The sequence below is a fragment of the Euprymna scolopes genome, chromosome 21 (assembly GCF_053919585.1).
Source record: "Euprymna scolopes isolate OS-2025 chromosome 21, ASM5391958v1, whole genome shotgun sequence".
In the NCBI taxonomy this organism is placed as follows: Eukaryota; Metazoa; Mollusca; class Cephalopoda; order Sepiida; family Sepiolidae; genus Euprymna; species Euprymna scolopes.
The window spans coordinates 73578292-73605932 of NC_136502.1; the positions used below are offsets into that span (position 1 = coordinate 73578292).

A 27641-nucleotide genomic window follows, 5' to 3' on the forward strand; every position below is an offset into this window, starting at 1 on the left:
TCTTTTTATAAGATTTTTTGATTTAATTTAAATTACAGTCAAGTTTCAGAGCAAGTTGCAATATTATTATGTCAGAGTTAAAAATGTAAACTAAACAAAAAGTAAAAATAAAATGAGTTTATTTTACTTAGAATTTTGTAAATCTCAAAATTCAAATAAAAGTTAATAAGTTCAAAATGTCAGTGTTTTGCATGCCCTCCTTTATTCTTGATCAATTCTTGGATACAGTTAGGCATCCTAAGGATTAACCAGTTGAAATGGTCAACAAACATTTCATCTACACTTCTTTAATAGTTTCTTTCAACGCTTCAGCATTTGGATAATACTTTTCTACAACTGATTTTTTATGGACAGATCTCTGGCACATCAAATGTCATTTGCTTTTAAAAGTTTATTTAGAAAAAAAAATGATTCTGATCTGAAATGATACAATTGCATATTACCACTTAAAACAGTGGTAATATGCAATTGTATGATTTCCAATTTCTCTGGCATAAGTTCCACATAATTAGAAGCATTTCTATATAAGAAATATAGACCAGTCATTCCATATTTGGAAATGAAATACAAAATCCATTTATCTTCATGGATATTTCATAGTCAGAATTATATATAATTTTTAATCATTATTATTTGCGAGCACGTTATGCACTGCCAATTATAGCAAAGTAAAATCATTGCCAAATAAGACTTATTCAAATAGTCATAAGTACAGGTTTAGGTGCTTAATCAAATGCTCATTGCTTGGGTGGCTGTATCTTTCTTTGTATTTAAATATCACATTAAAAACTGCACAAAAGCAGTCAAATTTTTTTCTTGTTTGTTACAACATAAGTGTATACTAAATGCTTATTCAGAATAGTATCGAAGTGAACCGTTCATCATATTTTTGCAATTAATTCATTTTTCTTTTACTCATTTTCTAAACATTACCCCATACACTACATACATTATCACAATGACTCTTAATGCAACAACGATAATATTTTTACTATAAATTATATGTTGATAATGTCTGCAGCAATAAATCACTGCATCATGCAAAAGCATATGACACAATATTTTTCAAAAACAAAAAGTAACCACATGCTAACAAAGTGTTAATCTATAATTAGCTAAAGTTTGTGTGATCATATATTTTTGTTTGTGATTATATACTAGCACGCTCTTTAAATAAAATGTATGAATGTGAATTGGTATTGCATATCCTTTTCTCAATTGTTTAAAATTAGTTGTTACATAAATCCAGTAATGTTGTCTACATGCTGGAAGTTAAAAATCATAATATATATATATATATATATATATATATATATATATATATATATATATATATATATATATATATATATGTATATGTATAAGATATTTTGTAATTCATAGGCAAAACGATTATGATTGAAACATTTTATAGCTGTAAAAAAGTGCCAAAAATAGGCTTTGGATGACAGATGATCCCCTTAATGTGCAACCTTAGCCCACTACACAATTCAGGTCATCACCTTTCCAACGAGCCTTCATTTGTTAAATTCTGATTAATAGTTGCTGAGATTTGGAACTCATAAGACTGCCAAAAAAGACGGTATATCTATATCTATAAATTTATGGATATATTTATCTATAGTTAAAGGCAAATTGAATATTAAAATGCTCATATCTTTTGCTCTATGGAATGAAACTACATCAAAATTTGCAGGCTTTTTGAAGATTATAATACTATTCTGTGGTTAAAAATTTATGACAATTGGTAAAAAAGAAGCTATATTTTCAAACCAATAAAATATGCCCAAATTTGCCTACATTTGTATATATAATGTCCTGGCAGGGCAGCTCCAGTTTTGCTGCTTTGGGATGAATTTTGCTTAGGGGTTTTTTGCTTGGTTATCTCCCCTGTGGCCTTACCAGGCCACTAATATATATATATATATATATATATATATATATATAACCTGCAGATTTATTTTATATTGAACAAAATTCTCATATAAAACGCATTAAAGCTTACAATATAAACTTCATAAATATTTAAAGCAAATTCAAAGTTAAATATTACACCTCGGCGAGTGAAAAAAGTATAATTTTTCTTGGTTTTCTTTTGCTACTTGATTCCTGACTGCTTTCAAGTTGTAGTCATTATTACACCAAAGTAAAAACATTAAGGTTTTCCTTTACTGCCATGCAGATTTGACAAGGGATAGCAAAGACTAAAGGTGAAAGCTTTGCCTCAGTTCCAGTAATTGATGATGGTTTTCCTCTCTGGAACTCTAGTGACAGATGGTGCAACTTATAAGTCAATCTACAACAATTGCAAACAAATAAATTCAGTACAAACTCTACTGTGCAGAATAAATGATGAAGAAAATGATATTTATATAAAAGTGAACATCATGTTTGGAAAATTCTACTCATAAAATGAACACAATCTATAATTGAAAAAAAAAAAAAAAAAAAAAATAAATAAAAAAACTCACCTTTTTCTTTTTAATATTCCTAAATAATACATGACCCTTTTGGTCATATATAAATTGTTTGCTTTATTTTGTTATTATTTCTATGAAACAAACACTTTATACCTATTTTATGAAACTTTGTGTTAAAATCAAAACATTTTTGAGTATATTGGTAAAGTATTGTTAGAGAGATTCACAAAAAAGTGTTTCATGGTAAACAACTGACAGTCCCTGAAAATATAGGACTATTGTTAGTTTGAGAAAGCAGCTTTGTCCAGTGATTGCAGGAGATTATTTTTTTTATTTTTTTACATGGAAGTCACCATTTACCAAGGCCCGAGAGCCACTCGGGGATAAAGGTTATTGCGTGTACAGTAATCAATGGGATAGTATCGTAGTAATCGTTAGTATTGGAGATTTGATAAAGTGTCTTACTTAAGGGAGCAGTTCATCAGGAATTTGTTTATGTTGGACTTGAAGACATCCAAGTTGTAGTCAGGTGGGAAACAGGCAGACGGAAGAGAGTTCCACTGGCGTGCACTTCTAAGAAAGAAGCTCTGTTCATGGAATCTACATTTTGGTTTTGGCACAGATAAAGAGTGGGGAAAATTATTGACAGTGGTTTCAGCTAGACGGGTGTTTTTCGTGAAAGATTGGCGAAAGATTAAATGACTATGAAGGATTAAAAGTTATTTTTATAAATTTTGTTTTGATATAGTTTTCAAGGTCAACAAGCTTCCAAGACACACACACACATACATATATATATATATATATATATAGTGCAAAGTTTTGTTGAAAATTCAAAGATGTATATATATATATATATATATATATATATATATATATATATATGTATGTATGTATGTATACACACACACACACACACACATATATATATTAATAGATAATTTTTTAAGCATTAATTCTTCTCATACATAATCATATATATCAAATTCATAAATGTATTATATATATGGCTTTCTCCTAATTTCTCAGCATATTACAAATGTACTTAAAGATTTATTTGTTCATAGATTTTTAAATATTTGGATGAAATCAAAGACAAAAATAAAATAAATTTTTCTAACTTTCACAAATCACTCTAACATTATCATGTTTTTGGAAAATGGTTTTAAGATGGATAATCCTTACTTGAATATGAAAGCTACAAACAATACTCGAAAATTTATGAAAAAATGCTGAAAATGACATAGAAAAAAACAAAAAAACTAGACAAATGTTGTCTAGAACAGAGTTAGATACAAGACCAGTGTTCAATATGGGAAAAATCCAGCTCCCTAAAATTGCCTCAATCTAAAACGATTTCTCCTTCATTGACTGAGGGCAGAAAAATACAATGTACTATCAGGACACTTTATTCCTAGTAATGTCATTTGGTTCTAGGATATTCATACTGAATGTATTTTTACAATTTGAATAAGTTTAGATCTGGGTTTTAAAATGATATTTGTTACTAAAAAAATTTGTGTACTATTTACAATTACTTTTAAACAAACATGGTAATACAATTCATGCTGTTTCTACTACGAATAAAACTTCCAGCAATAAATTGATCTATTATTTCTTAGATTGCATAAAACACAAACATGAACCCAGTCACCATTTGCATTGTAAATAATTTGACTTTTCATCATTTTTATTTGGTTACATTTTTTTTAGAAATTAAAAAAAAAAGTAGAATTATTTTCATTTCAGATTGTTTAATAAATGTTTGCAATTTAAATTACATTTTTGGCAGTAGAATTATGAGGATTATTTCTAATTTCACATCAGTAAAAATAATAATTTTTATAATATAATATCTAAAAGTTTTGTCATTTGTGAGTTACAAATCAATATTCTAGTAATTACATAAAAATGGATATCACGTTTGAAAAAAACATTTGAACTAATCCAACCAATACGAATATTTTACTGACCAAAAAATGAGAACATAAATTGTGGACAAAATAATTTGATAATTATAATTTAAATAGTCAAATATTACACATAACACATATGATCATAGACTAATTGTATGTTGTGATTGTATTTGTATGATAAAGCAAATAATTTATTCTTACTTTATTCCAGTTTCATTGTTTAGAATATTCAATAACAATTGAGATAACACAATAGAAAGAAAGAAAAGAAAAATCTTTTACATGAGAATGAATATGATTTTAAGTTTAAATATCCTTTCGTGTTATTTTCAGAGAAAACTATTCATCATGCTGATAAATGTATACCTATTCTTGTCAGTCTGGCATCTCTGTCAGAGTGTGGATCTGACATACACTGTAGACGAGGGTAAGAGTCCAGGTACTTACCTGGGTGACATTGCTGCTGATTCCCATATCATGGATGATGTTTCCTTGGAAAACAGACGTTTGATCACTTTCAACCAACTACGACAAGGAAGTACTGGATCCTCACAGTTGTTCCACGTCTCTGAAAAGAAAGGGAAACTATTCACGGCCCAAACATTGGATGCTGAATCTCTTTGTACCTATAATACAGAATGTTTCCAAATGGTGGATGTGGCTGTACGACAAGGAAAAGCCTTTATGAAAATTATTAAAATTAAAGTAATTATAAACGATGTCAATGACAATAAACCAGAATTCCCAGAGAAGAAAGTCAACTTGCATTTCATAGAAGGAGTTAGTAAAGGGTTTAAAAAGTCCATACCAAACGCTATAGATAAAGATGTTGGGGTTGTGAACTCAAAAATTTCATATGAACTAAAAACCAATGACAATGTACCCTTTTCCCTTTCAGTTCATGAAACATCATTTGGTACACCAAAGCTTTCCATCATAAGTAAAGAAAAACTTGATAGAGAGGATAAAGATTCTTACATGTTACAAGTAATTGCAAAAGATGGTGGGATGCCACCTAAACAAAACGTTTTAAAAGTTCAAATCTCTTTGACAGATTTAAATGATAATCCACCTATTTTTAATAAAGATATTTATAACGTTTCTATTGAAAATAAAGAATACAGAGATACACCTATTGTTACTGTGTCTGCTACAGATTTGGATACAGGAAGAAACGGTGAAGTAAGTTATTATTTTAGTCAGCAAACATTAAGAAATCATAAAGAACATTTTAAATTAGAAGAAAAAACTGGAGAGTTATTCTTATTGGAAAGATTTTCAACTAATGAAAATTCCTTTTATAAACTCTTTGTAACAGCAACTGATGGAGGAGACCCACCATTAAGCGGATTTGCAGGTATCTTGGTAAATATAATAAACACACAAAACAGACCTCCAAATATATTTGTCACTTTTATGTCTGAAGCGACTGATAACACTGCTACCATACTTGAAGATGTTGAAATTGGTAGTTTTATTGCTTATGTTAAAGTGACTGACCCTGATGCTGGACAAAATGGACAGGTTAATTGTGAGTTGCACCATGATAAATTTCGTTTACAAAAACTAAGATCCAAAGAATACAAAGTGACATTGAAACACAAAGTTGACAGAGAAATGCAAGAGCACCATGATGTTACAATCAGCTGCAAAGATGAAGGATCTCCTCCACAACACAGTGATAGCAAGTTCTCCATCAAAGTCAAAGATGTCAATGATGTAAGACCACAATTTACAAAAGATACATTTAAATTCTCTGTGTTTGAGAATGAAAGTCCAAAGACGTCAGTTGGTTCTATCAATGCCACTGATCCTGATCTGGGAGCTGGCAGTAGACTCACATATTCTTTGCTTACGAAAAATGAAGACTTCCTACCTTTCAAGATAACCAGTGATGGCTTGATTTCAACAATCATGTCTCTTGACCATGAGTTCAAAGACATTTATAAATTCAACGTTTTAGTGAAAGATAATGGAAACCCTCCACTTGATAATAGCGTCAATGTCATTGTGCAGATTGAAGATAAAAATGATAATGCTCCATATTTTACCTTTCCCAGTGTGAATCCTTTCAATCTCGATGTCAAATATCATCCACATCATACAAAGAACATCACTCTTCTCAAGGCTGCCGACAGTGACAGTCAAGAGAATGCATTTCTCAAATATGAAATAACTGCAGGCAACGATAAACAGTTGTTTGCCATCAATCATTATACTGGATTGTTGTCTTTCACTCGCTTACTTGGCCATCAAGATGCTGGCTCCTATCACCTGCAGTTTATGGTCAAGGATAGTGGTAGTCCAGTTTTATCTGCAAAGACATCAGTCTTTTTGACATTGACAGTTAGTAACAATACCGCAGATATCTTAAATGCTGCCTATACGCACACTGATATCAAGATCCACCAGTATTTACTCATTGTCATTGTGTTGGTTGCAGTCACCGTTGCTATACCAATTACTGCTGCAATTTCCATCTGCATCCTTCGTTGCATTGATACCAGAAGTGTTGCACAAGCACATCCATTGGCTGACTCTTCCAGCAAATATTATCCCGAACAGGCACATGCAATGCATCCGTCTTACCAGACTACTTATTGGTCTGGTGTGTCTGTTGCTGTGCGAGCAGAACAAGATGTGCTTTGTAGAACTCTACCGGGAAGAGGCAGAAGGCCACAACATCGTGCAGATGTCACAAATGATGGACGAAGAAGTTCTGCTCTAGGAATTAAAGTGCAGACAGCTACTGAGGTCATTTACGAGGTAGGAACTCATTTTTCTTTTTTATTTACAATTATTTTCTTCTCATTATTTGAAATAACTGTCTTTAAAATTATGAAACAGTATTTTTGGTTATTGTAGTAAATTACCTAACTTAGTCTTGTATAATCTTTCATAAAAAATCTAATTTTAGGAGTTTAATTCAATAATAAAAAAGATTAAAAATGTCTTCAGTTTTATCTTGACTGCAAATTCATCCAGACCAATTCTGTTGGCAAAATGGAAAATTAGGAAATAACACAACTAGCATATTTTCCTCCCAGTTCACTTTTCATTTGATGCAAATACAAGAAGTTTTATATGTCAGCATTATTTGGCATATTATTTATAAACATATATACATCCTCTTATATTTTATGAAGTAGTTGTGTTTATCAAAATGAATTAGAACAAATAAAAATAGTAATAAATCTTGTATATACACCAAATATTAAAGAAAAACATTTTATTTTATTTTACATGTTTTTATACTTTGCTCTATTCAAAGGAAATTCGAGGGGCAGCTGGTGGTAAGAGACACGAAGAAAGAAACCACATGGCTTCTACCTGTCATCCCGATATGGGACCTTCTTCTCACTCAGACCAAGATGATCCGTATTCTGAAAGATATGCTAACCATTGTCAAAATGTACCTGGTAAGTTGAAGATTTCATTTTTTATTAATTAAGCTTTAAAATTAAATTTTACACTGAATATTATTTGCATTAAAAGACGAATATCAAAAGTGATTTCATAAAATTTTATCCTTTCAGGCATTTCAGCATCTGAAATATCTCATTATTTGATTATGAAAATTAAAAAGAAAAATCTGAATATTTATTATCTTAATAGTTAAATGTCTTATGTATGGAGATTTCATTTTTATCAATTAAGCTTTCAAATACGGTTTAAATTTAAAAAGATGAATATTATTCACTTTAAAAGTTAATATAAAAATTGATTTCATAAACTTTTATTTTGGTTATTTCAATATCTTAAACATTAGATTATTTTGATTATATTATCTTGATCATAGAATAAAAAAAATTTCAATTGACCATTATAAATTTTTTAATATATGCTCTTTAATGTGTGAATGCTAAAAGTGAATTATCACTTACTTTAAAAGATTAATATAAAAATTGATTAAATAAACTAATCTTCATTTTGGTCATTTCAGCAAATTTTCTTTCCTTGATTCATTTCAGCATCTGAAACGTCAGATTATTATGAACCACATTCAGCAGAGAATATTCACGAGGAATACACAGATATGAAACCTTCATTACAAACATTCATGTCTCCTGGAGATACAAGAACTCTTCCAAGACGGATGTATAAGGCAGATGCTGACCCTAACTCTGACTATAGGCAGTGGGGTAGTCTGAAGAAGAATGCAGCAAATAGGTGCACATCTGAAACGCAGCTGCATTTACACAATGTTGATGCAGACAATGTTACATGTGAGCCTCAACAAGATCAAACACAACCAGAAGTAGAAACTATACAAGATGACAAAGAAAAAGAGATAGAAAACATTGAGAATAGAGAAAACCTTCAACAAGATTCTCCACCAAACACTCCAACATCAATGCATTCAATACAAACATAAAATTACAATCAATTATTTGCTATTTTCCATTTCTTAACAATATTTTATATACAATTCTCAAATAGGTGTTTAGGATTATAACGATATTATTCATATCAGATTATAGAAATAATCAATTATTTAAATTAATAATAAGTTAATTCTTATATTACATAACTGAAAGTCAATAATCACTCAGCATAATTTAAAAAAAAAAAATGTGTACTCTTGCTTTAATTATTTCCCATAACTTATATTACAAGACATTGTGTCACAAAAATAAGAATTGACTTTTACTTTTGAAATACATCAAATACTCTATCAAGATTATCATGCTATATTATTTGTATTTATATGTAAATGTGATTTAATTCATCTTAATATGAAAAAATAGATTTAGAACTAAATCTCCAAATTAAGTTTCTTCATGTTAAAAATAAAGTTAGAAGTTTAAATACTTGATTGTAGTGATAAACACAAGACCACGATGAAAGAAATCATTAAAACAGTAGAAACATATTAACATACAAGCAGATCAATTTTAAACAAGATTAGTAGGAAATTTATATATTATATTTCTCTCAGTCTGTCTGTCTGTTCTTCTTTTTCTTGGAAACTACTTGGCCAATCGGGCTAAAATTTTGTATGGACCTTTGTTATAAGATGCAGCAAATTAAGTATTATGGAATCTGTTTGTTGCACAGTTAGGGACCAATAGGGATTAATAGAGATTAGTATTTAATGCAAAAATCGGCGCAAATTTAGCAATATTCAACTATTAATTTTGCATAAAGCACCCATTCTAAATCAACAGACTATAAGTTTTGACTTTTTTTATGAGCTAAAAAGCCTACTCTTTTAATATTTTTCTTCTTACATTTGAATGGTAAGTCTAAATTTGAAAAACTGAAAAATGCATATCAAAAATCAAGAATATTAATAAAAAAATAATAGGAAAAATTAAAAACTCTTTCTCTCGAAAATTGCAAATTTGAAATTATTTTAAAAATATTAAGTATGCATAAAAAGCTATTAATTTAAGCATAAAATACACATTGTGAATTTCCATCAATCTTTATGAAGATTAATGATTCTTAAACAATAATACAATATTTGACCATTAGGTAATCATAAAAATTGCAAAAGTAAAATGTTACACACAATCACTTGTACAATAGTTTATACACTTTAAACAAATACTTTTGCAATATTACTTTTTATCTAAAATATATTTACATGCATTTTTTGAATTCAATATTAACATAGTTACTGGGATATGACAATAATTGAGACAAAACAGCAGAAATATGACAGAATAATTCAAGGAATTTAGCTATTTTGTATATTTCTTGTAAAAATCAAATAAATCAAAATAATTTTCTTTAAGTTTTCCCCTTTTATTTTTCTCCAAGAATAAAGTTAAAAATGATAAGCATGATAAAGATAGGGGAATCCATAAAATAGTTGTAACACATTTTTGAATTCAATTAAAAATTTTTTAAAATTTCAATTCAACTTTAATAACTTTTTAAAAAATATAGAATTGTACATTTTTTAGTTACTGAATTCAGTGATTTTAATAGATTAACAGAAAATTGTTTTCTTAGCACAGAATCTGTCATAAAAAGAAAAAAATATTCTTTTGAAATGATATTTAAAATTAATTAATAATAAAAACGGGTTTAAAATTTATAAATCTGAAAAATAAACTTATTTAAACATCAAAGACTATGAAGCAACACAATTTTTTGGTTTTTAACTTTGCTAAGCAACTTAATAAAAATTAAACAGATCCCTCTCTTTCTCTCACACATGCACACACACACACACACACACACACACACACACACACACACACACACACACACACATAAATTGAAGTAACATAAAAAATTAAATAAAACTCTCTTAAAGATTTACTTTTTAGCTTAAAATATTTTTCTAACACAATAATGTACATAAAAATAATTAAAAACTTTCACAACGATATAAACAATAAAAATACTAGATATTTTATAAAATTAAATGAGATAGGAAGCAATAGAGTGAATCAGTAAAAAACAAAATTAAAAAAATTATTTCATGAATTTTTTTATCAAAATCCAAAAATTATCTCATTTCTGAAAAATATTTAATCAAATGATTTTTTTTTGTTGCCAAATGATTTTGAATTTGTATTTGTTCTATAGAGTATCACTTTTTAAAATAAATATTAAAAACAATATCATTTTAAGAAAATTTCGCCTGGTTTTATAAAGAATTTAAAACAATTTTGACATAAATCTCTGATTGGTTTTCTTAATCATGATACAAGAATTTTGACCCTTAAATCTAATTTTTATTATTTTTTAACATCTTCAAGCAGGTTCCTAAGCAAAATAAAAGCAATACAATACTTCTCTGGATAATTTTTATGCTTTGTTAGCTCTAATCGCCATGATACACACAGCAAACTTGATAGGACTGTGGCTTTCTTTCTTTCTCATATTAACACTCTCCCACATCCACACAAACATACACACACATGTATGCATGTGTGCCCAAAAGGAGGCTAACATTGTCTTCATACAATAGCAGCAGTAGCAGCAGAGCTGTACACCAGGATACAAATACACATCTTGTCTCTTCATATATTTCTACTTCATCAATACAACATTGCAGGTTAGTTGACATTAACATTTTTATAACTTTCTTTTTTTCTCATTTCTATCTTTTATGCTTATCCATGTTTGTATAGTGGTAGATTATAATCAAAAACACAAAAACGTTTTTACAAATTCAATCAACTTTTATAGTTTTATATTTTAATCAATTCACTATTTTGAAATCAATATATAACATGCAAAACGTCTGACTCAGACACTTGCTATGTTCGTATTTATGTTATATTAAAATATTTAATGTTTTTTAAAGACCAGAATGCAAAGTTTAAAAAAAAAAAATTATAAAGTTGAAGGAAATTTATTTTAAATGCAATTACACGTGTTTCTTTCTTCTTTGAAAACACACAGTATTTTGCTTTGTTAAGATGGCACCATGTCTAGAAACGAAAATGTCTTGTTATAGATTACAATAATTTGGCATATCAGTCTTCAGTTCTAATCCCTGATTAGATGTTATAGCATTTCAATGACATTAGCAATCAACTCAAAGTAATATATTAAATGTTAACTTCTATTTCTATTGTTATCTTTTTATTAGCATGATATTATTGAGATGCTTCTTTTTTTTTTTACAGATTTTCAATAAATCAATTTAATTTTAATTTAGCTTAATTTATTATAAGGATGGCTACACAGCATTGCCCCCGAGACATGAACAACAAAATAGAAGTTAAAATGTTGTATATTTCTTTTTAAACTTCTCTCTACCTCTCCCCCTCTCTATCATTTCCCTCTTGTTCTCTCTCTCCCCCTCACTCTCTCAAATGGAAAAAATCGTCGATGAATAACATTAAAAATGTTCTAAATGCATCTCCATCCCCCTCTAAATAAAACTAATTCTGTTTCTAGTGACTTCCAATATATATATATATATATATATATATATATATATATATATATATATATATATATATATATATATATATATATATATTTTTTTTTTTAAATAAATTATGTGTGAATATATCAGTTTTATGGGTATGTCTTGTGTAGTTTTTCAACTTTTAGCTGGATACACAAACAACTCCTCAACTACCAACTAGACAAACAGGACCTGTGTCCAAGCATTGCATTGTCCAATAAAATTCAGAAAAAAAAAAAAAAAAAATAGAAAAGAAACATATGCTCCCACCTCAGAATCCCATACAAGTATTGCTACTTGCTTTAATAAAACTATCTATAAGTATTAACTGCAATTTTTTGTAAGTATTAAAATTCTAAATAATACATGAACTTTTAAACATTTGTATTATTTCATAGCTATAAAAGAACATTCATGCAACAACATATTTATGTAGAAGTGAGGAATTTATTTGGAGTGGAGGAAAGAATTTTAAATAATAATGTTGATACACAAACACTGGAAGTTAATATTTGATACCAATAAGAGCATTTGTAAAAAGTAATTTTTCTTAGTATAATTTTAAGAATTTTAATGTCTAATTAAAATAGTAAGCAAATACTTTGCACAAAAACTGCTTCTGGATTTAAATAAGTAAAAATCAAAACAATATGTAAATTAAAGTGGAAAATAAATAGAAATTAAATGTATATATAATAAAATCTATAATCTATATATAAATTCGTATTCCTGTCTGTTTGTTTGTTTGTTCACAATTTGATTAATATATACAAAAGGTCCATTACTTTAATGCTTCATTCAGTCCTATATATAGTATGATTCTTGTAAAATAGACGATTGAGAGATGACATCATTTGCATATTACATTAAGGAAAATCGATTTATTAAATAGTGGTGTGTTAGTTATTGTTTATAGTGAGAAAATTTTTTAAAGAATTCTATTAAAGTTTATTATTTAAATTTGATTTATATTGATAACATATTTAATTTTATTTATTTTTACAAACATAGATTTTTTTATAAAACAGTTTAAGTTATTTGAGTTTAGAGTTATTTCCCTTTCTTCTTTTTGTTTTTGTTTTCTTTTTCAGCAGATAATAAAACTAAAAATAATTCACACAAACTTTCAAGCATTATTTTTGGAATCAGTTCAAATAAAATAATTTCCGTGATTTCACAATTAAGGTTTTGATCCAGTGGATTTTTATTTTAAAATAAACAAACAATTCAATTCAAGCACGATTCTTTATTTAAAACAATGAAACAAAACAAAAAAAACAAACTTTCATTCACGTTTTTTTACCTTCACATTTTTTTTACATCGTAACCGCTAATTTTTTTTCTTTTAATAACAGAATAAGTCATAACTCATCATTTTTATTACATAAAAACGTGTATTTCAGTTTACACAAATTCTATTTTGGTATTTTTCAAACCAAATCATTTACAGTTTATTTTCGTTGCAACAAACTGTAATAACAAATCTTTCTAGACTGAGGGAGCATAAAAGAAATTCGCTAAAACTGGAATATAGTCATAAAAAGGGGCTCAATATCTGGAGAATAACTTCTCTTCATATCTCTTTTGCCGAAATATCTGGTGGAGAGTTTGTCATGTACTTCTGCTTTTTTCGGTGGATTACATTTTTGTGTTTTCATTCGTTCTTTTATTTTTGATATTTTTGTTGGGGTAATGATGAAGTTGACATATAATAATGAAAAACTGGTCAATATTCTTAGTATAGCAAGTGTGGCCAAACTGAACTTCATGTCGACCCTGGCAATGCTGAGTATCCATGCTAGTTCATAATAAAAAGGTGTTTGTTACAAATAATAGCAAAAACAGTAGGTAATTTTGAATTAAGTTTGAATGTAAAATAAAGTGTAGAGCATGTTTAGGTATGTATATTCTAAGAATGTCATTGGAGAGAGGATTGTAAATATTTGCACATTATTTTTAATCTGAAATCAAAAGGGCAAAGTCTTTCTTACAAGCCACACAATTGCTGATAAGCATAGTGATTAATACCAACTTAGTTTACAGATGGTATAATATGAAAAAGTGACTATAATTTTGTCTTTTATGGTATTCCAAGTCAAAGGATGAGATCTTATTACTGTTACTTGTACATCCTGTTAAAATTATTTAACAAAGAGAAAATGACTATACAAGATATATAAAATCAATGAATTTGAATAAAATGAAAAACAATTTTTTTTTCAGAGCACATGTTACTCTAGTAGCTCATGCTGGTTATGTATGCAATTTGATGTATACAGCTAAATTCTTCAGAAATCTACTAATTGAAGGTCACTAATTAATGTTTGCTAAGTGACCCATCTGTCACTGACAGCAAAATTGACAAAATGGCCATGCCCATTTTTTAGCAAAGTATAAACATCTACCAGTACTGTATCTCTGAAACTGTTGAGTGTAGATGGTCATGTGACCACTCAAAATGTCCGGAATTGTCACATTATGGGGGGGTGGGTCAATAATACATTATGATGTTCTAAAACCAATGGCTTTCGAGATATTTGCAATAAACTAATTTTAACACATTTGAACCTATGTTCCCTGTAATTTACATGGATGTACTATACATGCAATGACATGACTTATCCGGCTATTGGCCAGGGAGTTTTGAAATTTATGTTCCCAAACACCAGCAACACTAACACAGATGAATGGATCCTGAAGTTTGATACACTCTTTCAGTATATTCATTATTGGTTAAGTTCCGGACAGAGTAAGACCCCATTTCATTGTAGCTTGACACAAACTATCCATAACCTGTCTAGATCAAGACAGCTGATTAACATCATGAATAGGATAAATCTAGCTATTAGCTAAATAAACACTTCCATGGCCCCAAAAATGGTGAAAGATACTTTACCCAACAGATGTCCTGCATCATCAAAGATATCTGAAGGCCACATTATCCAAGGTTCAATGGACAATTTTGACCACACAGAGAACACAATGTCAGGAAATGATTCCAGTCATGACACTGTTCTAGTCATATTTCAGAACCAACCGGGAGGCAATCATTTTGAGGACAATCACATGAAAACCTGCTCAGAACAACCAGAAATGAAAAATTTGGCTGATGTGCTGCCCTGTCAGGTTATTGAGAAGTCTTACCTGATCAAAGGGAGCGGTGATATACCAGAATCATTTTCAACAACACCTAATAATGATACACGAGAACACAATATTGATGACTAGCAGGGGTACCCGGCGTTGCCCGAGTGTTTGTTTTCGGGACGGGGGGGGGGGAGAGAGTTTTAAAAAATGTTATGGTAGGTAAGTAGGAAGGATCAAGCCCGGAGTCATGAGTAAAAGTAGGAAAATAAAGTGTGAAAAAAAAAACAAAAAAACAAACATCTGCAACGTTAACAGTTCGGCCACCAAGAAAAGTCCATTCCAGTTGTTTAGGAAAAAAAAAAAAAAAAAAAAAAAAAAAAACCGACTACGGTAGGTCGGCGCGAACGTGAAAATATAATGTGAATTGTCCAGCACGCTAACCACTACGCCACAGAGCACTGCAGCTTAGTTTAGTGATTTTAAATAACTTCACATGAAAGAACTACGAAGCCAAACCGGTGTTCTCTTCTCAACTGTTCCTTGTGAACGATCCCCAAACGGTGTTAAGTGGTGGCAGGGGGAGGAGGAATTTATTAGAGAGAAAATATTTTACCACTTCCATTGATCTTAACCGATTTTGGCCGTGACTTCTCAGCAGAAAAAGTATAGAAATCTAAGATTATCGAGGAATTTGAGAAATAATAAGCCTATAACACACCTCAGATATTGTTCTGCCGTTTGTGCATATTATATTTGCATGAAATATCTTGATTTTTAATCCTATTAAGGTCAAAATCCGACGGGAAAAAATGAGTTCATTTTATTTATATAGAGATGATTATTTTCTTTGGTGCATGGCCAGGCAAAAGTATGTATATAACGAGGAGGGATCATTTCCTAGCTTTATTGCAACGATGAGTGCCTTCCAGAATAAACCGAAATTTGATGTTACAAAGACATCATTTGTACCCATCCTTATGTTGCAACCGAAATGGACACAATATTTACACCGATGCTTAATTTTCAGGATGTCTTGAAGCAAAAGAATGCCACATCAGGAGTATTATGGTCTGATGGGGGAGTGTATGCTATCATAAAAGAAATACAATTGCTGAAACCCGAACAGTTTGGTAACATATTCCTTGGAATGGGACCATTTCACATGGAGAAGATTGTAATCGCTTGCCTCGGGAAGTATCTTTGCTGTATCGGTATAGATTTGGCTTTGATTGAGACAGAGGCTTTTGGAAAGATTGTTGTAGCGAATAGTGTTATGACGGGGGTTACTATTGTAAAAGCAAGGAGGCAATGAGTCTGATATTAGAGGTCATGACAGCCCTAATGTTTGAAAGATTTCAGTCAGAGAAAGACAAAGATCACCATGAAAAAGAAAGGCACACTGAAACCATGGAAACTTGGATGCAACAGACATTAGATGCTAACCATGCAGAGTTTAGACAGATTTGTCTAAAAGCAAGATATTGAATGAAGATCTGAAGAAGATCTTCACAGAATGGAAATAAACAGAGTGCAATGAGCATGAGAATGTGAGGTACTGGAAGATAATCTGTATCCAATTTTGAGAGATCTTACACGTTCTATACGACAAGGCAATTTCATTTCAGCCATTTGTAGGTGCATGCCCTTGTTCTTTGGATTTGGTCGAACAAACTATAGCAGATGGGGTACACTATTATTTGAAGATTGCCTTCACTTAGAAAGGAAGTTTCCTGGTATTTACAGATGCTTCATACAAGGTGGATGGGTGATGTACCACACTCTTCAACAAGGCAGTGCAGTAGGATTTGACATGGTGCTTGAAAAATGTTAAAACAAATCTGCCAAGATTGCTGGGGGTATCATTGGAATAACAAGACAAAAGGAAGGAGTAGGTTTATGGAATGTCTTAAAGCACGAGAAAGATCTTTATGCAGCACAACTGCTTGAATGGTGTAATTTGGACAAAGATGATAGTGAACTCAGTCTACACCACGAGTTCAATCCAGCCTCTACGAAAATCGGCTATGAACGTGCTAGGACACTTTTGGATTTCATAAAATCTATTAATAATCCATTCAATACTGGCACCAGATTACACAACATCTCAACTGGGGCTGATATACCCCAAGACGTGGTTGATGGATTGCTAGAGTGCCTGGCAACTGGTGAGAAAAGTTATCAAGAGTTTGTTACAATGAGACTTGAGAATAAGGAGAAGCATCTACATGATACAATGCCTACTAACCGTAAGATTATTTTTGTGCAGCATGCTTCTGCTCCATCCATTGGGCAGAAATCTGTGACAAAAAAGATGTGGCAGAAACGATAAGGTACATTGACTGTGCAACAGAAAGAGGATACAGCATGCTGGAGCTTCTAAAGTATGAGTTGACAAGCACATCTCATTTCCTGACTACTGAAGGTAAGGATGGAATACGATTAAAAAAAGCAGATAAAGCATCCCTATCAAGAGAATTGGTCAACCAACTTCCCCAGGACAAAAGAAATGTAAAATGTGATGCTCAAATGACAACAGTTGATTTCATGGCACTCGTACGTAGACTACCAAAAAAAGAGATGGGCATTGAAACATTTGACCAATTGGCTGAGACTTTATCCAAAATTATTCTTGCTACCACAGAGGAGTCAACAAGAATAGATATTATTTTTGATGTTTATCAAAGATCATTGATCAAGCAAATGGAACGTGCAGTGAGAAGTTCTGAACAAATTACCATCACCATTAAGTTTGACAATCAGAAGGTACCTGTCGATCTAGATATGTTCTGGAGCTCAATATTGAACAAAGAGAGGTTCCAAGAATACTTCTTCAAGTGGATACTACAAAATATTGTATCAAATTAAGAAATCTTCTTTGGTGGAGTATATGGTGGTGAATGTTGAAAACGGTTTGTGGGCAAAGAAAGAACGATCACAGATCTCTCAATCAACCAAGAAGAGGCTGATGACAGAATCATGTTCCATATTAATGATGGTGTAAAACATGGTTTTCAATCGATCCTAGTTGACTCACCTGACACGGATGTTCTCATAAACCTCATCTACCATTTCAAGAAAACATGAGAACTACAAAAACTCTATGTAAAGCTTGGCAACAAGAAGAACAAGAAGACTGTGCCTGTTCACCTGCCAACTGATTAACTGAATAGCAATTTGATGTCCTGTCTACCAGCAATTAATGCATTAAGGATGTGTGACAGTATCAGTAAGGTGGGTTCAAAGCTGACTGCTCTGAAGGCTTCAATTGATCTAACTCTATTGGAAGGGTTTGGTGCAGAGGAATTGTCGCCGAAGATGATAAGTAATGCTGAAACTATATTAAAGAAAACCGACTATTCAACATTTAATGAGTATCGATGGGAACAGTACAATAATTCTAGGAAAGAACTTAACTTTAACCAGTTTGTGTGTTGTTCTTCCACACTACAAGAACACATAAAACGAGCATATCTACAGTGCAGATTGTGGTTAGAAGCCCCTAATCCTGTAATAATTAAACTAGATCCGCTCAAGTTTGGATATGAAACAACAGATACTTCCTGTACCATGCAGACCAGATGACCTACCACCACCATGCAAATACACAACGGCATGTAGGAGTACAAAGACATGCACTTGCAGAGCAAAGAACTTAAAATTTGTGGTGTTTTGTGGTTGTAGTAAAAGCACAAAGTATCGAAATCCATAAAATTAAACTAAAAAATTAAGGACATAATAAGTAATATAATAAAAATCAGGATGCAATACACTGTGCGATGTACAAAGTTGAAATTAGTTTATTGGAAATATTTCGAAAGCCATTGGTTTTAGAACATCATAATGTATTATCCCCCCCCCCCCTTATGGCAATTCTGGACATTTTGAGTGGTCACATGGCCATTTATGCTCAACGGTTTCAGAGATACAGTACTGGTAAGTGTTCGTACTTTGCTAAAAATGGGCGTGCCCATTTTGTCAATTTTGCCATCAGTGACAGATGTGTCACTTAGCAAACATTAATTAGTGACCTTCAATTAGTAGATTTCTGAAGAATTTAGCTGTATACATCAAAGTGCACACATAACCAGCATGAGCTATTCTATTATGTATCAATTCATATTTAAAGCGGATAGAAAACAAAATTCTATATGTAATTTTAGTTTATGAAACTATACCTGTTAAAAAAATAAGAGGAATTCTAACATTACTTTATATGTAAGATGAGACTTTTTGTTAGATTTAATTTGTTTTATTCTAACTGATAATGGGAAGAAAATATTTCCAGTCAGTAAGCAAAATATATAAAAAAATTTTTGAAAATAATTAAAAAGTCCATTCATGCTAATTAGATGACTATGAAGATAATTTTCAAAATACTTCATTTCATACAAAAATACTCAGAAATCGTTCATCTTAAATGTTTATGACTCTTTTCAACTAAATATTTTGAATAAAATAACTTAATTTATTAGATTTCAAAACATATTAATTTTGTCAAATTTGAAATTCATATTAACTTTGATGGCTTAATTAATGACCGTATTATAAAATGTGTGTTATATTTTTTCAGGAAAAAACAAATAAAAATGACAAAACATAACACAAGTGTTAAGATGTTGACAATGATGATGCTGTATTTCTTCACATCTGTCATACATTTGATTCAAAGTGAAGACCTTAGATACAAAATAGATGAAGGAAAAAGTCCAGGAACTTACCTTGGTGACATTGCTTCAGACTCTCATATCATGGATGACATTTCTTTGGAAAATAGAAGACTAATCACTTTCAACCAATTATTACAAGAAATAACGGGCACTTCACAGTTGTTCCATGTCTCTCGGAAGAAAGGAAAACTTTTCACATCGCAGACATTGGATGCTGAATCCCTTTGTACCTATAATACAGAATGTTTCCAAATGGTGGATGTGGCTGTACGACAAGGAAAGACATTCTTGAAGATTATTAAAATTAAAATAATTATAAATGATGTCAATGATAATAAACCAGAATTTCCAGAGAAGGAAATACAACTTAAATTCATAGAAGGTGTAAGCAAAGGATTCAAAAAATCTATTTCAAATGCAAAAGATAAAGATATTAGTATTTTGAATTCTCAAATCACATATGAGTTAAGAGAAAAAAATAATCAACCTTTTTCTTTATCAATTCATAAAACACCCTTGGGAACACCAAAATTAGTCATTGTTGGTGAGGAAAAACTAGACAGAGAAAAAAAAGATTCATATATGCTAGAATTGATTGCTAGAGATGGTGGATCTCCACCAAAAGAAAGCGTTCTAGATATACATATTACAATAACAGATATAAATGATAATGCACCAGTTTTTAGTAAAGACATTTATAATGTTTCCATTAACAACCAAGAATATGGTGATAAGCCTTTTGTCACTGTTTTAGCAACAGATTTGGATGAAGGAGAAAATGGAAAAGTTTCTTATTACATTAGTACAGAAACATCGGAAAATATAAAAAATCATTTCAGAATAAATAATTTATCTGGAGAAGTATTTTTGACCAACAAATTGCCCTCAAATCGTGGAAAAGTTTACAAATTGTTTATTGGTGCAAAAGATAGTGGCAATCCTCCACTAAATGGACTCACAGGTATATTAGTAAATGTAATTAATACAGAAAATCGGCCACCAAAGATTTTTGTAACTTTCATGTCGGAATCGACTGACAAGATCGCAACCATTTCAGAAGATACTGAGATTGGCAGTTTTATTGCTTATGTTAAAGTGACTGACCCTGATGCTGGACAAAATGGACAGGTCAACTGTGAGTTGCACCATGATAAATTTCGTTTACAGAAATTAAAATCCAAAGAATACAAAGTGACATTGAAACACAAAGTTGACAGAGAAATGCAAGAGCACCATGATGTTACAATCAGCTGCAAAGATGAAGGATCTCCTCCACAACACAGTGATAGCAAGTTCTCCATCAAAGTCAAAGATGTCAATGATGTAAGACCACAATTTACAAAAGATACATTTAAATTCTCTGTGTTTGAGAATGAAAGTCCAAAGACGTCAGTTGGTTCTATCAATGCCACTGATCCTGATCTGGGAGCTGGCAGTAGACTCACATATTCTTTGCTTACGAAAAATGAAGACTTCCTACCTTTCAAGATAACCAGTGATGGCTTGATTTCAACAATCATGTCTCTTGACCATGAGTTCAAAGACATTTATAAATTCAACGTTTTAGTGAAAGATAATGGAAACCCTCCACTTGATAATAGCGTCAATGTCATTGTGCAGATTGAAGATAAAAATGATAATGCTCCATATTTTACCTTTCCCAGTGTGAATCCTTTCAATCTCGATGTCAAATATCATCCACATCATACAAAGAACATCACTCTTCTCAAGGCTGCCGACAGTGACAGTCAAGAGAATGCATTTCTCAAATATGAAATAACTGCAGGCAACGATAAACAGTTGTTTGCCATTAATCATTATACTGGATTGTTGTCTTTCACTCGCTTACTTGGCCATCAAGATGCTGGCTCCTATCACCTGCAGTTTATGGTCAAGGATAGTGGTAGTCCAGTTTTATCTGCAAAGACATCAGTCTTTTTGACATTGACAGTTAGTAACAATACCGCAGATATCTTAAATGCTGCCTATACGCACACTGATATCAAGATCCACCAGTATTTACTCATTGTCATTGTGTTGGTTGCAGTCACCGTTGCTATACCAATTACTGCTGCAATTTCCATCTGCATCCTTCGTTGCATTGATACCAGAAGTGTTGCACAAGCACATCCATTGGCTGACTCTTCCAGCAAATATTATCCCGAACAGGCACATGCAATGCATCCGTCTTACCAGACTACTTATTGGTCTGGTGTGTCTGTTGCTGTGCGAGCAGAACAAGATGTGCTTTGTAGAACTCTACCGGGAAGAGGCAGAAGGCCACAACATCGTGCAGATGTCACAAATGATGGACGAAGAAGTTCTGCTCTTGGAATTAAAGTGCAGACAGCTACTGAGGTCATCTATGAGGTAGGAACTCATGATTTTATTGTTACAATTATTTTCTTCTCATTATTTGAAATAACTGTCCTTAAAATTAATGAAGCATTATTTTTTAGTTGTAGTAAATTATTTGACTTATTCTACAAAGTTTCATAAAAAAATCTAATTCAAGAGTTTAATTCAATAATAATAAAAAAGATTAAAAATGATTTTTGGTTTAGTTTTCTTTCAATCATTATTACAAATCACTGTTTTAAAAATTGTTAATGTCATTCTTATGTTTTTTTTCTTATAAAATTGTTTGGCTCGTTTTTGTCAATTTTCTTCTAAAATAATTTAATTCTATAGATTGAATTAAAATGAAAATGCTGTTATTTATTTCTTCACTGAAGCTGTGACAACATTGTGGTAAATCATTTCTTTCTCCAGACTAGTTCTGCTGATATGACTTTGAGTTCAGATCTCTTGAGAATATTTCTTTTCCTGTACTATCGTCATTATATCCACTCACAGGAAGATTGACATTTCATAAGATATTCAGTTCTCTTTTGTGGAATTAGTTGAGTTGTTGAATTAAAAAGGAAACTGATAAATCTCATGTATAAGTACATGGAGAAAATCATTTTTATTGTATTTTATATCTGTGTTTTTTTACTTTGCACTATTCAAAGGAAATCCGAGGTGCAACTGGTGGTAAGAGACATGAAGAGAGAAACCACATGGCTTCTACTTGTCATCCAGACATGGGACCTTCTCCTCAATCAGACCAAGAAGATCCGTATGCTGAAAGATATGCTAACCATTGTCCAAATGTATCTGGTATGTTTTTCATTTTTATCAATTGCACTTTCTAACTTGTTTAATATGTGTTCCTTAAAATAGTGTATAACAGTTAAAATGTGAATATCATGCACTTTGAAAGATTCATATCAAAATGGATTTCATAAACTTTTGTCCTTTCAGTTATTTTGTTTGTTAAATTGTAAAAATTAAAATAAAAATCTGAATATTCATTATTTTCATACTTTATTGCCAAACTTAATTTCCTTTTTCATACTTTATTTCCAAACTTAATTTCCTTCATTCATTTCAGCATCTGAAGCATCAGATTATTATGAACCACATTCAGCAGAGAATATTCACGAGGAATACACAGATATGAAACCTTCATTACAAACATTCATGTCTCCTGGGGATACAAGAACTCTTCCAAGACGGATGTATAAGGCAGATACTGACCCTAACTCTGATTATAGGCAGTGGGGTAGTCTGAAGAAGAATGCAGCAGATAGATGCACATCTGAAACGCAATTGCATTTGCACAATGTTGATGCAGACAATGTTACATGTGAGCCTCAACAAGAACAAACACAACCAGAAGTAGAAACTATACAAGATGACAAAGAGATAGAAAACATTGAGAATAGAGAAAACCTTCAACAAGATTCTCCACCAAACACTCCAACATCAATGCATTCAATACAAACATAAAATTACAATCAATTATTTGGTACTTTCCATTTCTTAACAATACGTTTTGTATTATAAAAATATTATTCGTGTCAGATCATAAAAAATATCAAACATAAATTAATAATGAATTAATTCTCATATTACATAGCTAAAAGCCATTAGTCACTGAGGATAAAACAAATAAGTAGATACAAGATATTTTTAAATACTTCATTTTTTTATTTCATGTATTAATCTATCTCTCTTCAAATAAATTAAATAATAAAATAAATATTTTGCAATTATTTAAATGAAAAGTGATCTCTTTCATATTAATATAAAAGAGTCAAATCTAAAAATAAGCTTTCTATATGTTGAAATATAAATTTAGGATGAAAGAAATTATAAATAAAAAGCGGTTTCATAATGGAATCTTATTAAAACACAAGTGTAGGTTTTAAGAAAAAACAAAATGGAACATTCCTTTCCTTTTCAGATACCAAAAAATGCAAACGTTTAAATTGGTACAAAAAAACAAAAACAAAAAAACACTTATAGAAATTAAAAAAAAGGGAATATGTAAAGGCTATCTTTCCTTCTTTCTTGGGAAAGTTTCAATTGGTTTTATAATTTTAAAAATAGAACATATATCGCTGCTTATTTGTTATTTACTACATAAACCTTTTCAACAGACCAAATTTTTTACCGATCATGCTGTTAGAGAATTCATATATATTATTTTTAAAATATTTTAGATTTTAGAGCGAGAATCAGTTTCCTATATAAATTTAATATAAACTAATTACCACCTTTACAACCATCATAATTTTTTTTTAATATGAAAGAAAAAAAATGTAACCAAATATAAAATGTTTTAAGCTTATTTATTACTTTTACAAAGGCCACAATTAACAAACTTGTACCTGTTGAAAAAGTTTTTTAAATTTGTATGAAATATATCGGATCACTTTCCTATTTAATGTCAAATGATCACCTACTTTTTGACCATTACCAAATTGACCATTTTTTTCTGTGTACACTTTGCTGTAGTATTTAAAATTTTATTTCACATTTTTTTCTATCAAAAGTTAAGGCATTGTTTGTAGAGACTATACAAGTCAGTTGGATGCGTTTATGAGCCATGCTTATTCACCAGTTTCTGTTGCATCAGCAAACTACTGTGTTTGAGTTTCATTTGGCCATTGTTTCTGATGGTGATCTATTATGCAATGGCATAGCTAGTATGCATACATTCAGAGGATGAGTGTTTTCAAATAATACAACAAAATATTGTTTTAATGTTATACAGTGAATTCACTATTTTATGGAAATTGTTGAGCTAAAAACAAAAAACTAATTATATTATTTGCATGCTGTTCTGCCTAAGTATTTAAATTGTAGAAATTAGAAAAACATTTTTTTTTTAAATGGCTGGTAAAAATGACCCCCCACCCCACCCGCCGCCAAGTGTTACTCTTGGCAAAACAAACAAAAAAAAAATGATTGCATTTTTTTTTCTAAATAAAGTTTTAAAAAAATTAGTGACTGCTAAAAACTGGATGATCATTTTACATCAAATTTACATAAAAAGGTAATCTCCACTCTAAAATTTAAAGTATTAGCGTAAAAAAATGAAATCTTTTGTGGCATACTCGGCAAGTGTACACAGAAAAATACAATTATTCAAATTTGTAATGGTTATAACGTAGATGATCATTTATTTTACATAAAATTTCTATAGGAAATGAATCTCCTTCTTTGTAAAATATTTGAAAATAATAATAATGAACTGGAAATTTTCTACTGGCATGATAAGTAATTGTACACAGAAAAAAAAAGTTTGTAAAAATGGTGAAAAAAAAGGGGGAGCTTGTGGTAAATAATAAATAAGTGCCAATATATCAAATCGAAGTTGATGTATAGTGAGATTTAACAACAAAAATTGTTAAACAATAATAACATGTTTGACAATTAGGTAATCACAAAAGTCCCAATAAAAAGTAAAATTTCACACATAGTAAATTATTTCATATTATTTGATTGACTTCTCATCTTGAGAATTATTCCCACTTAAGATGAGAACAGTAGTCAGAATAATTCGAATAATACAAATTATCAATTCTCATTTAAAAAATTTAGAAACACAATCGATTATATTCAAAAGTTATTCTGTAATGTATTCGCTTAATATTAAAATAACATTCAATCATATGTACAGTATTTAGTTTTGCTTACACTACAATAATACATATTAAACAAATACTTCACAACAGTTATTCATTTAGAAAATAATAACTAATAATCAGCTATTTTAATACTCCCATTTAAAAATCAAATTCAATTTTAATATGGAAGATGACAATAACTAAGATAAAAGATAAGAAATATGTGCGATTAAGTTTGTAACCATAGTCTTTTTTATATTTATCATAGGCATCAAATGGTTAAAAATAAGATTTTTTAAAGATTTTTCCCCAAAAGTAAAATTAAAGGTTATGAGAGCAAAAACCCTGAAAAAAAAGAAAAGAAAAAAACAACAAAAATAAACAAACAACAAAAGGATAAATTAAAAAAATATATATTTAATTTTAACTCAACTTTAATAGGTTTTGAAATAAAATACACTTGTTCAATTTTTTAGTTACTAATTCATTGATATTGATATGTCAACAGAAAATTGTCTTTTTAACAAAAAATCTGTCATAAAAAGAAAATAGTGATTTTTAAAAATGATATTCAAGGAAAATTAATAAAACTAGTTTTCAAATATATAAATCTGTAAAATAAGTTTATTTAAATATCCAAGACTCTAAAACAAAACATTTTCTTTTGGTTTCTAACTTAAAAGTCAAAGAAAGAAAAACGAAATTTCTGAATTTTGTTTTTGTTCACATGTTGGCATTGATATGTTCAAAATGGATCTATGTATACATATACCAAATTTCTTTTTACCAACATCATTTTTAATTTGTAGTGAAGTTTCTTGTTTATTATTTAGTTATTAATCGCTTGGTTGAGCAACTTAATAAAGATTAAAAACAATTTATATCTATAATTCTAATTGACATAAAAAATAAAAGAAATTTTTTGTAAAAATATTAATTTTTGCAGTTCAAAATATTTTTTTCCCAACATGTCCAATGCATGCCAGTAAAAAAAAAAAACAACAGATGTTCAGCATCAAATAGGATCATGATGGATAGTATGCACATGAAGAACTAAAAATTTCATTAATTTTTTAAATAAATCCTAAAAGTTTTATCTAAATCTTAAAATCTGATTTTTGAATGATGTTTAATTTAAGCATTTTTTTAGAGCCAAAATTTTTTATATTTTGTATTTGTTTTAACGAGTTATCACTTTTTTTTTTTTTTTACATAAATATGTAAAAAAAGAAAGAAAAAAAAGTTATTTTTAAACAGTCCTGTCTGGTTCTATAAATATAAATAATTTTTACATAAAAAAAAACACTTAGTTTTCTTAATAATATGAAGATTTTGACCATAAAATCTAATTTTGATTATTCTTTAGCTAATTCAGACAAGCCTCTAAGTAAAATAGAAACAATAAAATACTCGCCTTTCTTTTAATAATTCTTTTGCTTTGTTTGAGTCATTGGCTCTAGCTGCCATGATGCACAGAGAAGACTTGATAGGACAGTGGCTTTCTTTCTCTTTCACATATGAACACTAACTCACATCCACACATAAACATACACACACTATTTGTAACATGCACACATGTACACATTGTGTGCCCAAAAGGAGGCTAACATTGTGTTCATACAATAGCAGCAGCAGTAGCAGCCAGGCTGTACACCAGGATACAAATACGGATCTTGTCTCTTCATACATTTCTGCTTCATCAATACATTGCA

At 30.1% G+C, this 27641-nt stretch overlaps 2 protein-coding genes across 2 annotated transcripts in view; both read left to right on the top strand.

Moving 5' to 3' along the window:
* Nucleotides 1-27641, top strand: part of LOC145242846 (protocadherin Fat 4-like) — an 83804-nt gene that overhangs the window by 46423 nt on the left and 9740 nt on the right. The window contains exons 9-11 of the mRNA XM_080105963.1: nucleotides 4670-7102; nucleotides 7608-7755; nucleotides 8308-8594. Of these exons, the coding sequence (XP_079962089.1) occupies nucleotides 4670-7102; nucleotides 7608-7755; nucleotides 8308-8594 (2868 nt within the window). The remainder of the gene's footprint in view (nucleotides 1-4669; nucleotides 7103-7607; nucleotides 7756-8307; nucleotides 8595-27641) is intronic.
* On the top strand, nucleotides 10231-23950 carry LOC145242499 (protocadherin beta-15-like). Its single transcript, XM_080105560.1, has 4 exons — nucleotides 10231-11351; nucleotides 19873-22339; nucleotides 22984-23131; nucleotides 23406-23950. The coding sequence occupies exons 1-4, from the start codon at nucleotides 11215-11217 to the stop codon at nucleotides 23801-23803; spliced, it is 3150 nt and encodes a 1049-aa protein (XP_079961686.1). The 5' UTR covers nucleotides 10231-11214; the 3' UTR covers nucleotides 23804-23950.